Source organism: Scyliorhinus canicula, chromosome 3 (assembly GCF_902713615.1).
Source record: "Scyliorhinus canicula chromosome 3, sScyCan1.1, whole genome shotgun sequence".
NCBI classification, from domain to species: domain Eukaryota; kingdom Metazoa; phylum Chordata; class Chondrichthyes; order Carcharhiniformes; family Scyliorhinidae; genus Scyliorhinus; species Scyliorhinus canicula.
Window position 1 is genome coordinate 102,833,406 of NC_052148.1, and position 16,800 is coordinate 102,850,205.

Genomic DNA, 16,800 nt, shown 5'->3' on the forward strand with positions numbered 1-16,800 from the left:
TGGTCTGAATTTTGGAATGCACATCGCTAAGGGAACACAGAATTATGAGAGAAGATTTTAAAGCGTGTTTTGAGGAATGGAGTTTGGAAATTCATGTGACAATCATCTGGGGGAATTCAGAGGAGACATTTACTTGGGGTTCAGAGTGAAGAGTGTATTTGCCTACATTTATCTTGTCTGCTTTAAAGGGAGTTTGTGTTAATGAGACCATTGTAGATTAAGATGTATTTTATAATCTGCGTTAATCCTAAAACATAGACATAGGCATAGAACATACAGTGCAGAAGGAGGCCATTCAGCCCATCGAGTCTGTAACGACCCACTTAAGCCCTTACTTCACCCTATACCCGTAACCCAATAACCCCGCCTAACCTTTTTTTGGACACTAAGGGCAATTTTGGCATGATCATTCCACCTAGCCCGCACATTTTTGGACTGTGGGAGGAAACCGGAGCACCCGGAGGAAACCCACGCAGACACTGGGAGAACGTGCAGACTCCACACAGACAGTGACACAGCAAGGAATCGAACCTGGGACCCTGGCACTGTGAAGCCACAGTGCGAGCCACTTGTGCTACCGTGCTGCCCAAAACCTGTGTGTAATTGTTAAAATAAGGGAAAGGGGGGGGGGGGGGGGGGGCAGCACGGCGGCGCAGTGGTTAGAACTGCTGTCTCATGGTGCCGAGGGCCCTGGTTCGATTCCGGCCCCGGTTACTGTCTGAGTGGAGTTTGAACATTCTCCCTCCGACTGCGTGGGTCTCACCCCCACAACCCAAAAAGATGCACAGGGTAGATCAATTGACCCCACTAAACTGCCTCTTAATTGGGGGAGAAAAAGAATTGGGTACTCTAAATTTCAAAAAATAAAATAAGGGGGGAGTAAAGGAGTATCGTATTATAATAAATTTTTTCCATGTTTAATATATGTTTGTTTTCTTGTTGTTAAAACTAATTAGCGGTCCTGTGACGCGGTTCCTCCACATTTTATGAAAAAAGGTTAGGGTCGTTTGGGCCAGCATTCCATTCTGGGATCATCCTCTCCAGTTACAACATCAACTGGGGTTGTAACACCAGCTTATTTGCACCATACCACTACTTTAGTCTAATCAGATAAGATATCAGAACTCATTCTAGTGCAATGAGCAGGATAACATTCCAGTGCAATAAGTAGGATGTAGATGAGACAATACTCCATTTGAGTGTAGCATCTAGCTTTGGGCAGAGATCAGTGGAAGAAGTAAGCTTCCTTCATACCATTTGGCTCAGGAGACTAAAATTGAATATAGGAGAAATTTACTTTTTTCAGAAATGTTTGCAGGATTGTTATGAATAGGTTACAATTAATTCACATATAATTATTAAAATAACTCTCTCCTCATTGTGCTGAAGAGGAGTCTAGAATCTACATATGCATGTTTATCTTTAAGAACACAGGGCACAAATTTTATTTTGAAGAATACATATTATGTAAATTTAAATAATATGTGTAAATCCAGAACTCATTTATTTCCCAATGACCACCCGTCGTTCGCTAATGTTACTCACTAATATTGCACTTTGGTTTTGTGGCCACTGGCCCACGTGGTCAATCTTTAAAGCCATTTGTAGAAAGTTTCCAAAATGCCATTTATTTTGCTTATGAGCAAAATGTGGCAGGGACACCCTGCTAGAGCATTTTGGACAAGATTGAATTAATCCAAATTGAGCCTGCTCTGTAATCACCCCATTGGTTCTTGTGCATTGTTTATCTGAATGCTAGTTTTGCAGGTTTAACTAATATAGCCAGGACTATAGAAAAGATTACTCCTGTACAGCTGCACATGCTTTCAGACTACTATCTACTATCTTATAGATTCCTGTACGTCCTGTTCTTGTCACGGTGGCCGAGTGGTTTAAGGCGTCAGAATCAAGGATTTTGTCCTTCCTGTTGCGGGCCGGTTGTTCTGGTCTTCAACTGGAGGCGTGGGTTTGAATCTCACTTCTGACATTAACACAGTGGTTAACACTGTTGCTTCACAGCGCCAAGGATCTAGGTTCGATTCTCAGCTTGGGTCACTGTCTCTGTGGAGCCTGCATGTTCTCCCTGTGTCTGCATCGGTTTCCTCCGGGTGCTCTGGTTTCCTCCCACAAGTCCCAAATTGTGTGCTTGTTAGGTGAATTGGACATTCTGAATTCTCACTCTGTACCCGAACAGGCGCTGCAGTGTGGCGACTAGGGGATTTTCACAGTAGCTTCATTGTAGTGTTAATGTAAGCCTACTTGTGACACGAGAAAGATTATCATTACCCGATTGCACTAATTGGAAGTAACTAAAAGACTCTGAATATTGTTTTTTAGTGAGTCCACTGTTAGCAATGTAATTTGTAAGTGAGCGCACTGTTTATACTTTTGAAATGTATATCTTTCTTGTGGCAACTTTGCAATGCGTTTCACGTTTTTAAAAAAACTGTCTTACAAGACAGTTCGCAAATGTATTTTTGCCACAAAAGTAATGGTAATAATTGCACTGCAGAGAGTTGGAAATTTGAATATTTCATCAATGCAAATGTATCTAGCATATATGTGGCTTGATGTATATTCAGTGACCAATTTGTTTTGAGTAGAGGAATTTGTAAAGATCATAAGCTGCAAATCAAAATATATTGTTTTTCACAAACACACCAATGGGGCACAGAAATGGTCCACAAAAATGTTTGAAGAGCTGAAGTAAATATTAGGATGAGGTTGAGGAGCCTTTCCAAGAGTTTTTAAAGAGGTTAAGACTAGAATTGTCACAGGTATGTGTGAGAGGGATGGGGTTAGGCAGTACGGAGAAAGGGAAATTGCCTTTGAAATTGACTATTGCTTAATTGAATGATACAAGCAATCTTTTTTCCTGTTGTTACAAATGACATCGTAAAATCTCATGTGACATGTGATGTCATACTGAAAACAGTATGCACGTTGTTCCACTATTCCTGCAATACAGAGAGTGCCCCTTCCAGAAAAAAAAAGTATCATTCGGAGAAATAAAATGTGGGCAGGACCAGAAACACATGGCAATCAAATAGGAAGTCCAACAATTTGATGTTGGACTAAACTAAAAAGCATAAAATATACTATAACAAAGAGAAGTATGACATCATCAAATGGATACAGTTAAAATGAAATTTAAATGCTACATTATATTAGTTAATCACATCGTAAATTGCAGCTAGACAGGTTCATTGTTAGCTGTTTGACAAAGAATCTACATGTCAGCTAAATTGCACTCCGTTCATGGTTAAAGTAATGTAAATTCATTTCAGTTTTTATTTATCCCAGTTTCTAATTCATTACAAATGTGTCGCAGGCACGTGTTTTCAGATGCCAGATTATAGACAATTTGGTTACAACCTCCTGTAAATGTAAATGAGACATGAAATACTAAAATGCAGTGGAGTCTTTTAATAAAATCAGATTCATCAGTGAACATATATACTTTATTGCTTTCAACAAACACCACCTGACTTCTACTATAGCATCTTACTGGCCCTGTGGAAATATGTTCACCCTTCTGTTAGTATTAATATCAAAAAGGGTTGCTGATGTGATATCCGTTTTGGCAAGATAGTTCGACTTAGATCTCCTATCCCAACTATAGTCAGTTTCATCACTATGTTGCATTGTAACTGAATAGTAATTACATTTGACAGTTTGAGAAATGTTGTGTGTTCCATCTTAATTATTAAAGAATTATTGTGTGCCTGCTCATTAAAACTGAATTGCCTGGAAGCACTTTTTTTTAGCATTTCAGTCTCGTTTTAATTTGTATGTTCCTTCCAGTTGTGGTTTTGTAATAACGGTTGTGCATAATGTCCATTTTATCTTTGATTGTGTATCTCTCCCTAATATTATGCCATTTAATTGTAAATCAGACACAGAAACTCATAGATTTGCTTTTCTTTCTAGATGGAACAGCTCCTTGGTAATATAATCGAGATGTGGGTTGATCGAATGGATAACATTACACAACCAGAGAGACGGAAACTTTCTGCTTTGGCCTTGCTTTCGCTCTTACCTTCAGAAAACAGGTAAATAAGTTTCCCTTTGGTATAACAGAGATATCTATTTATGGTATTCCCTGTCCTGATTAAAAATGGTACTTAGTTGAGCCTTTAGTTGAAAGGTGTTGACATGTTGAGGTGGTTATTATGGAAATTGGATTTGGAAGCTAATTAAAACTGCATTGTTGACTCCAAACGTCTTAAACAACGTTGTTTTTGCCTTTGATTGTTTGCAATTTACCATTTAATACTCAATTTTTGAAAAAACGTCCAGAGTAGTTGGCGTTCTGGATATGCTGTGCGTGTTGATTTTTGTGGCAATTAGCACATTGCAATCTTTGTAGATACCTTTTAACAAGATGTTTGAATTTCTGGTGTCCAATGGAAATGATCTCAAAAGATTTCAGGTTTTAAGATTTTTACTGTAATAACTAAAAACAACATTGAACAAAAACAACTATTTTCTCGGCAATTTATACTGTATCGAAGGTTTTCCCCATTTAATTTCTAAAATGAACAGCAATCCCCCCTTCCATGTTTATACTTTCAGCAGGCCCTTAAGCAGACACTTTTTCCAGGAACTACTCTCAGCTCATGGTGCCTTGCTTCCTTTTTCCTTTCTTAGTAGGGAACTCCCAATTCTTTTTTTTTTTATAAATGTTTTTATTCAGTTTTCATATTTTATATTGAACAAATTACAAATTGTTAGGAGAGAAAAAAAAAACAAAAAAAAAAACAAACAAACACGCAAAAATTAACATACATATTTACAGGTAAGCATCTTCGTAGTAGTAACTGCGCCCGCCCCCCCCCCTCAACATGTTTATGGGAACTCCCAATTCTAAGACTTGCTTTTACTCTGAGGATTACACTAGCAATTACTTCCCTCTAGCCCAAGCTGGGTAAATCTTCAAGCCTCTCTTAATTCCTCATAAACTCAGTGGAGTGGGATTTTCCACGCAACGCACCACATGTTTCGCGGAGGCAGACCACCTTTGGCTGGTGGCAGGATCTTCTGGTCCCATCGTTGTCAACAGGATTTCCCGTTGAATGCATCCCTCGCCGCCCGGAAACCCTTAGCAGGGATGCACCATCAACGGGACCAGAAGATCCGATCGGTGTGAACAGCTGGAAAATTCTGGGAATCTCTTCAATCTGAGCATGAGCTCCCACCAGCAATCTGCACGGTGAACAATAGAGTTAGCATTTTCTCTGCTTAGGAACCAAGACTAGTTGCCCCTATCTTATGGTCTTTGCCATTCAGATGACTTCGGACTGGTTTGTGTATGTAGGTTTCAGGAATATTTTTTAAATCCTGTAACCGATATAGTGATGTTCTATGGACCCATTCCTTCTCAAAGCCTTGCTCCCTGGCTGTATATATCTTGCATGAACTTTGTATCCAGGTAGAAATACTAATTAGTTATCCTTTAGACCTCCAACTACATTCAGGCTTGGAATTACACAGGCAGTTCAAAGTATAATGATTTGTAAAACATGACATTCCTAACACCTGCCTGTGAGATTTGGAGACTAACAATCTACCCATAGTCAACGGAACGGCACATCTTGCACCTTCTTAACAGGTTTTTTGACTTTGGTCTCCCTGTACCCATAGTAATCAAGCCACCTGGTTTGATTGTCAGACAGAATTCAGAGCAGGTCACAACATCCCTTCATTCCCCCCTTTTTATCTTCCCCCATTTTATCTTAAGTTAAACAGAGAGCTCCAAAACATAACTTTATAATTGTAACACACCATATATTTGTAATTAGGAACAGCTCTTTAAGATGCAAAGAATAGCTTTGGTTCATTTTGTAAGATGAGAAAGTATAGCTTCGGATGTAAAAATAGATGGTTATACAGCTTCTTTTGATATAATTATGTTATATTTGAATCATAAATCCTGAGATCTAAGTAATGATTAAATGGTAAAGAAACTATGGTTCGATTTTTGCGGTCTGTGAGATAGCAATGGAGCTCACAACTGACCTCTTAAGAAAACTGCCAGCAAAGATTTAGTAATCTTAGTGCCAAGTATTTCCCATTCCCACTATTAATTTGAATCTAGTGCCAAGTCAAGGGATCTCCAGGTATTCAGCAATAGCAATGCCATGAAGCAAGGTAAGCAGCCAATCGATGCACTGACTATCGTTCACTTGTCATAAATCATACAATATGTGGAATAAAGATCAAGACATACCAATAAGAAGCTGATGTATCAGGAAAAACTTTGTTTTTTGTTGTTTTAAACTCTGGAAGTTTTTATCATAATGGAAAAAAATGAGCATTGCACAAATATGCGATTAGTTTTCCAAGACCCGGGAGGTTTTTGAACACCAGTGATGACGAACCTGGTTGTACCTTCAATACTTTTTTCAGGAATTTTGCTGTGATGTTACATCGTTAAAGGGGATATTCTTGTCAGTTCAGTGATTTCTATGTTGCCATCTGCGGAGTCTTCAACAGCAAATTGCCAATGACAAACAACTTCTTGAGTTCCATGTGTAACTGCACATGTGCAGATGCCAGACATTGCTGTTGGTTTCACAAGTCAACGATGGCAGGCTCTGACAGTTTGTCGACATTCACAAAATAATGTTAAACAGATCTTGCTGCAATTTTTGCAAATGTACACCTAAGAATGTTATGAGTTGTAATCAGATAAACTTTGAATAATTTGGTATCAGGAAGCAATAATGACCACTCTGGACTTGATATTGAGTTCAACAATTTTAGATCATAAATCTCTGCCTCCATTTTGTTTCCTTATTTTGACAATTTGCTTTTTTTTCTTGTTGCTTCCTTTACTTTGCATTCAAAGTGCTGCTATCCAGCCATTCACACCTCAGCTAGAAACACCTTTTGTTTCCCTAATTTACCTGTGTTCAGGTTGATTGACTACTCGAGTTGCAACATTATATCCATTTGTTTGCTTCTAGTTAATGTAAACACAGCTAGTTAAACTATGACCCTGTAGTTCGAGGGATAGAAATAAATGACAAATATACAGAAAATGGTGAACTGGTAATGTGTAACATTATAGATGTGTCTGCAAGTGAAAGGACGTGTAGATGGCTGTCGAAAATAAGTAGGGTTTGAGTTTTTCGTGTCTATTATCTTAACACAACCTTGAAAGCTGGTGAGATCACAGATGCAGACACTTTGATCTTGTCATGAACCATTGACCGAGATGCACACTGGCTACATTAGCCTGTACTTTGTTCTGTCAATGACATTTTCTGTAATCGAATCCTACAGTTTGACTGATGTTTTTGCATGTTTGTGATGCTAATTAGACTAGTATTGATGGAAATACATGTTAGCGACAGGATCAAGATCTGAATTTTGTACAGCCTTTTAATCTGTGTGACAATGAAAATAAACTTAATTGTTGATTGAAAGCAATCACAATAGAAATGTTATTTTGCACACTGAATTCTACAATTGGTGATTGGAGAAGAGTGGTCCTATCCGACAGGCACAGAGAGAGCTTGTAACTTTTTAATAATTTATTTAATGGGAATTTATAAGGAAAACCATCATTGTTGAACTCTGGTGACTTTTGGTTCTTAGTCATGCCTTTCATCTCTTTCATCAAGCATGTCTTATCATCAAGCATCTTTTACTATACTTGAAGGATATGAGGGGGCGATCCCCTCATCCCACATGCTGCGGTGTGGCATCATCCACAGGGATGGGGACAGCTTTAATATGTATGGATTTCGCTCTTAGTTCCAACGTCTCTGTCAGCCGCCTCCATGCTGCCACATTGCCCCTCTGATACATGTGCTAAACGGGGCAAAACATTCTTGATCTGAACATAAGAAATCAAAGCCTTTGTTTTTGGTGTCTTAGCTCCTTTGCTGTTGACTTTATCTACCTTCCTAAGCCAGTCACTTAGTCAAAGCCTCCTGGTAAATATTTTGGGTAAGCCCATTTTTGTTTGTCTTTTCTCAGCATGGTGGGGGCACACTTGCAGTTGGAAATATGAAAACACTATCTGTCCGCCATATCAGAGACTTTATTATCTGGTTAACACCCGAAAATGGTTGCTGTATATCCGGGGTTTATCAGCCCTGGGCTCATTTGATGATGAATTGACCGTTAAACCCCATAATACCAGTAAGACCTCCACAACGTTTCAGACCTTTGCCCCTACCTCAGAACGATGTCCATATTTATGTCATCACTAGACTCGATTTCTCTGAGAATCTATTTCTGGCCTCCTATTCTGCATTCCCCAAACTCCACCCTGAGCAAAGTCCTGCTATTCATATGCTGTCCTGGCTGGCTGTAATTCATACCATTGCAGAATACACTACTCCTTGTCTCCAGTACATCATCATTAAATTACTCAGTAGCTTCATCCAACCTTATCTCTGCTGCCTCCGCCACCTTTGATGCCTTTGCACAGCCTTGGATCGCTTACTCAGGCTGTTTGTCCATCTCCCTCCTCAAATTTTTAGTGACAGCATCCTTCAACCACTACTCTGTTTAACACTAACCCTAACTGCCACCCCCCCACTTTCTATGTTTCTCTCCACCTTTAAAATCAGATTTAAAACCATTTCTGCAAACTAACTTTTTTATACCCTTCCTAATCTTTCTCCTTTCCCTGCCACATCACCAGCCCCACCCTGTGGCTCAATGTATGTTCCGTCCTATGTGCTTTTCTCTTTTCCCCAACCTCTGATTAGCATTATGATACTTTCTACATGAGAGACGCCAACTAAGCGCTTGGGGTAGTGTCCACTGACTGGAAAAGACACATCTCATTACTACTAGAAATGAACATTGATGATATTACGATCCCAGACCAGACACCAACAGTGGTGAGGGTACTGGACAGAAACCCCAATATTTGATTCTTATTTTGTGAGAGTGTGGGGAAAGGATACCTCACTCTGAGTGATTTCATGTAAAATAGGGATAGATATGTTAAAACAAACTTTATTAACACGGTATTAAAATATCTTTAACATCACACAAAAAAAGCTTGCAATTACCCATTAAACAATGCTAATCAATACAGTGACACGATAACCCTGAACTGCTATCTTTACTTCTACTCAAACAACATTACCATCTCAATCCACTTTTAAGTACAATCAAAGAGAAAATGCTGGAAAATCTCAGCAGGTCTGGCAGCATCTGTAGGGAGAGAAAAGAGCTAACGTAAATACAGTTAGCAGACCCATACATTCTTCCTTAAGAGATGTTCTTTGAGACTGTTTTAAGAGATGGACCTGAATTCTGTCAGAACAATGCAGGATCTCTAGCTGAAGTCTCAGAAACTGTCTTCATGGTTTGACTTTCAGGAAAACTCAACAGTCTCTGCTAAAACGCCTGTTACTGTAGCTCCTCTCATTAGTTACATCAACTTATCAAGCTGAAACACAATGTAACTGCCTGTATGTATTTCAAACCATGGTTTTTAATAACATTACTGCCACAAAAATAAAATATAATGCATAACAATTTCTGCATTCATCACACTTTGGATTATGATAATTAGCTGCATTTTAAGTAGTAGATACTTCATTTTAAGTAGTAGATACGTTCCTGGAAACCACCACTTAAATCAAAACTACTTATAGCTGAGCAGGTTTTCTCATTTAAACGTATGTAAAATCAGGAGATGTGCTCCCAATCTAAGATTTTCAGCACCAAAACATAACCCAAACATGGAAAACATATGTGTTTATTGATCGAAAATGGTCAGGAAACAATTCACACAATGCGCAATTACAAGAACAGGTTAACATTCAAGATCAATAAAATAGATGATCTGGAGTTGAGGACCAAGTGTAATGCATCAAAGTTTGCAGATGACACTAAGATGAGTGGTAGGGTAAAGTGTACCGAGGACACTGAAAGTCTGCAGAGGGATATTGATACTTTAAGTGAATGGACAGGAGTCTGGCAGATGGAGTACAATGTTGGTAAATATGAAGTCATCCAATTTGGTAGGAATAACAGCAAAATGGACTATTATTTAAATGAGAAAAAATTGCAGCATGCTGCTGTGCAGAGGGACCAGGGTGTCCTTGTGCATGAATTGCAAACAGTTGGTTTGCAGGTGCAGCAGGTAATTAAGAAGGCAAATGGGGATGGAGTTTAAAAACAGGGATATGATTTTAGCAGTTGTATAGGGTGCTGGTGAGGCCTTACCTGGAATACTGTGTACAGTTTTGGTATCCTTACTTGAGAAAGGATGTACTGGAGAGGATGCAGAGGAGATTCACTAGGTGATTCTGTAGTTGAGAGGATTGGCTTATGAGGAGAGACTGAATAAACTGGGATTATATTTGTTGTAATTTAGAAGAATGAAGGGGGATCTTAGAGAAACATATAAAATTATGAAGAGAATAGGTAAGAGAGAGGTTTCCACTGGCGGGGAGGCATAACCTCAAAATCAGGGGGAGCAGATTTAGGACTGAGTTGAGGAACAACTTCTTTGCTGTTGTGAATCTGTGGAATTCCCTGCCCAGTGAAGCAGTTGAGGCTACCTCGTTAGATGTTTTTAAGACAGAGATAGATAGACTTTTGAGTTGTAAAGGAATTAAGGTTATAAAAGCGGGCAGGTAAGTGGAGCTGAGTCCACAAAAAAATCAGAATGGCGGAGCAGGCTCGAGGGGCCAAATGACCTACTCCTGATCCTGCTCCCAGTTCTTATGTTTTTTATGTTCGAATCGAACCGAGTCTCACCCCGTTTCTCTCAGGTGCGAAAGGTCTGAGATCTCCTGTTCAAAACTAGCAGTGTTCTCTCCTGTAACCTCTGAATTTCTCACTCCTCTCTGCTGCTTGACTTAAAGATACATGTTCATTAATCATCCATGGATCAAAAATGATAATAGCAAAACAAAAAGTCAAATAAGGGAATAAACGGGAAGGATCCTTACAGTAGTAGGTATGGATAGTAAGTTCTAGTTTTTCCTTTTATCTAGAGTGGATTGGCCATGATAAATTGCCCGTAGTGTCCTAAAAAGTAAGGTTAAGGGGGGGTTGTTGGTTTACGGGCGTAGGGTGGATACGTGGGTTTGAGTAGGGTGATCATTGCTCGGCACAACATCGAGGACCGAAGGGCCTGTTCTGTGTTGTACTGTTCTATGTTCTATGTTCTAACTGTTTGAATGATAATTGTAAAGTTATTTATTTGATGTGAATATGTTTAATTCTGTAGTTAAATTAAAGTTTGTTTGAACATAAAGGATATCTATTGGTCAGAGTCATCACTCCTGGGTTGAAGCATCCTTTCCTCACAGTTTTACAATTAGAAAAATTGTTTGGGGTTCTCGTCCTATATCCTAACAAATGACAAACAGGCCTCTATGGTTTCTGCATATACTCTTGATCTTCAATGTAGCTACTGTTAAGGGCCCTATAAACTACTCCCACAAGTGACCTTTTGCCATTTCTTATCACCATCCAAACTGATTCTTCTGAGTCAAGATCATTTTTCACCACTTTTCCTTTCTTCCTGTGTTTCCAAAATGTCAAATACCCTTAAATGTTCACATTCCAACCTTGGTCACATTGCAACCACATCTCTGTGATGGCCATCAGATATTATTCACCTCTATTTGTGCTATCATTTCATCCACTTTGTCATGAATACTACGTGTATTGTACTGAACTTACCAATTGTGCCCTCATGTGATTCCCGCCCCCACATTATACAGTTTAAAGCCCTCGTTGCAGCCCTAACTATATGATTCACCAGGACTCTGAGTTGTGCTGAATATTATCCAAATGGCACAACTCTCTCTTTCGTTAGTACTGGTGCCAGTGCCCTGTGAATCAAAACCCATTTCTCAATCTGCTACCTTACTTGCCCTACTCCAATTTGCTAGTAACTCTTTCCTCCTCTTAACTCTACCGTTGGCACCCATGTGGACCGCATCAACTGCATGTTTCTCCAGCCCCAAACAGATGTTTTGAATTCTGGTACTGGGTTGGCTACTCAACCTTCAGCTCTCACTCTCTTGTCTGCAGAGAAGAGTGTCTACCCCCTGAACTATACTGTCCCTCACTACAGTTATAGAACAGTACAGCACAGAACAGGCCCTTCGGCCCTCGATGTTGTGCCGAGCAATGATCACCCTACTCAAACCCACGTATCCACCCTATACCATACAACCCCCCCTTAACCTTACTTTTTAGGACACTACGGGCAATTTAGCATGGCCAATCCACCTAACCCGCACATCTTTGGACTGTGGGAGGAAACCGGAGCACCCGGAGGAAACCCGCGCACACACGGGGAGGACGTGCAGACTCCACACAGACAGTGACCCAGCCGGGAATCGAACCTGGGACCCTGGAGCTGTGAAGCATTTATGCTAACCATCATGCTACCGTATATTTCAGTTCTATTCCCTCCTCTTTAATGGCACACTAACTACACAATGGTGCCATATTAAGTTTGTTCATGCCCTCCGCAGTCACTGTTCACATCCGAACAAGCTGCAAATACCTCAAACCTGTTGGTCAATTGCAAACTGAGGCTCCTCCACTTTTACTTTCTCGGATTGGTATAAGAAAATCATCATGCAGGGCTTGGTTGATTGATCTGTTGTTTTATTCTAAAATAGCAGATATATCCATGTAAGTAGCAGAAAGCACATCTTGGCACTTCTACTTCACTTGCATTCACATCAATCTGCTGCCTGGAGCTGCAGACCCTGTGGATTTGGTTGCCATGGATCGCACTGTTCTCCACCAGATCCCACATGCTCCAGCTGCAATAACGCACCTGTCCTACCACTTTATTATGTTTTATTGGTTCAGCTTCTTTCTGTAGATTTTACTGACTGATGATGTTTGATTTATTGTTTCTATATATTCTTATTACATGCTTCTTGAAAGTTTGTGTATCTGCTCTCTTCTCATTCAATTCATCTTCGATACTTGTTGAGTTATGGTTTGGTGTTTAATGAAATGGATTTTGACGAGATGCAGATGATAAGGAAATTTATCATGTAAAACATTATGATAGCAGAAAAACATGACTGACGCTGATGTACATGATTTTCAATATTTTATAAATATAGGAAGGGATACATTAGTCAACCTTGTCAGGCTTCTTCACACACTGCTGGGATCCTAGCCATCAATCATTAACAGCAGAATACTGCTTCATCATTTTACCTGAAGACATTCTGAATCTCCCCTTTGTTTCTATCCGACCACAATGTCACCAAATTCCAATTCCTCAGCCTGAGATGAGATAAATCTTCAAATATAATGTTTTCAAAGTTTCCTTGGTGTCTCGGAAACAGGTTATTTATGCCCCAAAGATTTCCACAAATCAAAATGATGCCCTTGTTTACACCCAGCATCTACATTCACACACATTTCAAAAGGAGTCATAAAATAGTAACCAGGAGCAGAATCCATAGTTGATGATCCTCCTTACTAGCCCATGGATACTAAATCACTCTTGAATGTAACCAATTCAGCACAGACCAGTGAATGAACCTGGCTCTTTCCTGTTCTATACATAAGTTTGACATAGTGATAACTCTCTTATCTCTAAGTCAGAAGTGAAAGAGTTCAAGCCCTAGTTAGGATTTTGAGCATTGGCAGGCATGTCAGTGCAGTACTTAAGGGAATGCATTTGTTGAAGGCACTGTGTTTGAATGAAGTTAAAGATCCCCTGATACTTGAAAGAAAAGGAGTTATTCCACTTCCTGAGCCAACATTGATCGCTGAATCAACACCAGTGAAACAGATTAACTATGCATTTATTTCATTTATGTTTGTGACGTCTTGCTTTGTGCAAATTGGTTGCCATATTCATCTACATATCAAAACTGACTATTATTGTGGTAAAGTTAGGGATTACCCGAGGATTAATCATCATGTACTTGATTGCTTTTGTCTCAACCTTTCCATGCCAAATGTAGTTTTCGAATATTCAATCAGTGATGATACAAATGATACAAACTTCCAATGACAGGAAATGCATGTCGCAAGAGGTACTAGTGGACATTGTGATAATCAATGTATTAGTATGCTTCGTGTTGTATTTATACATAGGGTATATTGTTATAAATTCCAGTGACAGTGCTGTAGGGACCATCCTTTGATTGTGAGGCAGAAAAATCAGGATACGGTTGTCTGAATTTTATGGTCAGCTGCGAGGGAACAGTGCTTGCTATTCGCCTTGAGCAAGGCTGACCACAAAGCGTTAGTGAGCTCTTAATGTGTAGATTCCTCTATTCCACTGTTACTTTGAATTTTGACCACCTCTAACAGAGGATTGGTTGGGTGTGTGAACAGGATGGGCAGCAGGGAGACTGATCAATCAATGAACTTGAAGAATTGCCACAAGCTGCAAAGCTTTTTAAAAAGCAGAAAATACAAGTTGCATTTAAATAATTGTACAGAAAGCAGAAAGACTGGGGCATACCCATGAGATTAAGGGAATATCAAAGCACAAACGAGAAAATAAAATCAAACCATCTAACATTTTCATTTGTTGTGTCAGACTCCATGTTTGTAAAATTTATTTTGCAGGACCAGAGAGGTGGTTAAGTAATTATAATTTAGCATGTCAGTTATTCCTGACCGAACGAGGGTCAAGGTTTTCAGCAGTCATTACAATGAAAATAGTAGGTCATTAGTTTTTTAAAGTTTATATTAAATCAGTGAGTTTGATTTTGAGTCCATCTTTGAAGTCTGCAATAGCGCACCTAGTGGAGGAGCAGAGAATCTCTGGTAGAGGGCGCGATTCTCCAGTCCCGCACCTGCATGTTTCTCAGCCGCGCGCCGTTCACTGTCGGCGGGATTCTATTCTCCCACCGGTTGTCAATGGGACTTCTCATTGTATCTACCCCACGCCGCTGGAAAACCTGTGGGCGGGAGTACGCTGTCGGCGGGAAAAGTGAATAGAAACAGCTGGAGAATTCAGGCCAGCACTTCTGGATTTCTGTGTTTAACTGCACTTGTGCACATGGTAGAAATTATTGTCAGTTTTAACCAGTAATAAATGTGATCCCTGACAACCTCCCCACCATTACTACTGCAAATTTCGGGCCACTACATTTTGCATTGTTTCGACTAAGTTTATAGAGTTGATGTGTGCCTACAATAAGTGGATTTCTGACCAATTTTATCCCTTGATGCCGTGTCAGCTGTCAGCTAACCTGTAATATTACTTTAAATGGCTACCTCAAGGGATATATAACGAGCCAATCGCAAATGCACTGATACTGTGCACTTAATGAATCAACATATATGCAGCAAGCTTTTTGCCGACCCCAAGGAATTTTTAACAAGTAAGAACAATCTTTGAATTGCAAGCTGTAGCTGCTGTTGAAGCCTTCTGAATTTAAAGAACAAAAATTCTGAAACGTGCTTCAGTATAAATCATAATAAAACACATCTGTAGCCTGTATGACTGGCAGTTTAATTACTAGTGTGGTGATAAGCATATATTAATATGAAAACATAGCGCAGAGTGTCCAGAACACCCACTAATTACCAAGTATTTGGCATTTGAGATGACAAGCTTTAAGTTAATTTTGGAATGTAATTGTTAAAATTCATCCAACCGTTAGACAATTTTTCCCTCTGTTTTATTCACATTACCAAACTCTCTGCTTTAATTGACATTGAAGCTTTGATTGATATCTGCAGTTTCTATCAATTCAATAATTATAAACGTTGAACTTTTGCCAATTTATGCTTTCTGTTACTTACATGGATATATCTGCTATTTTAGAATAAAACAATTCAATCAACCAAGCCCTGTATGATGATTTTCTTATACCAATCCTAGTATCTGCTATGTTAAATTAAAAATTAGAATTTGTATTTTGATTACTTATATAATCTCTGATGAACACTTCAATAGAATATCTTACAAATCAACAGCCAAATGTCACCATTGATGAAAAAAGACAAGATAGACCATTTACCTATTCAGTAAAAATAATCTACAATCGTCCTGCTTTTTGGGGAAAAGAGGGCACATATTCATGAAGGCGAAGAATAATTTTGAATATGATGTGATGGTAAGTAGCTAGTAAAACACAACTTAACCCAAAAAAAATAAAGAAACCCTTTGAACATAACTGCGTTTTGCTGTACTCAGGAAAATAGTCTGTAATATTGATGAGACATAATGCAATTATTCCAAGAGAAGTGGAAAAAATTGAGATGGGCATTCACTATGGCCCTGGCAACATTGTTCACTTTCTGAGAACAAATAAAATGTACACAAAGGTGGAAACTGATCACTGATTTTCTGTTTCCTTTAATATGCAAGGCAGATTCTATCTAGATCTGGATTTAACAAAGAGTTCAGGCTAAAATAATTTTAGATTTGGACAGAACTAGGGGCTGGTTTGGCTCACTGGGCTAAATCGCTGGCTTTTAAAGCAGACCAAGCAGGCCAGCAGCACGGTTCGATTCCCGTACCAGCCTCCCCGGACAGGTGCCGGAATATGGCGACTAGGGGCTTTTCACAGTAACTTCATTGAAGCCTACTCATGACAATAAACGATTTTCATTTTTCAATGTTTAATTAGAGATTTGACACCCGAGTTAAGTCAGCTGTAAACTTGATTTCAAGTTCAGCACAGAATTTTATTTAATGTAAAAAAAAAGGGAAAAAATCCACCTACAAATGTTAGGCTTGGATTTTCCAGGTACTTTTGAATCATTGCAGGTTGATTGAGCTGAGATTGGATTTGTTTTATCCTAATCTAGTGCTTGGCTTGCTGCTGTTAGCTCTGATCTTCTTATAACGTAACTTTGTAGCAA

The 16,800-nt window shown here is 39.2% G+C and overlaps 1 protein-coding gene across 2 annotated transcripts in view; it reads left to right on the top strand.

Moving 5' to 3' along the window:
- Nucleotides 1-16,800, top strand: part of ipo11 (importin 11) — a 712,587-nt gene that overhangs the window by 489,292 nt on the left and 206,495 nt on the right. For both annotated transcript variants that reach the window (XM_038791006.1, XM_038791005.1), the window contains exon 27: nt 3,931-4,052. In XM_038791006.1, coding sequence (XP_038646934.1) covers nt 3,931-4,052 — 122 coding nt within the window. The remainder of the gene's footprint in view (nt 1-3,930; nt 4,053-16,800) is intronic.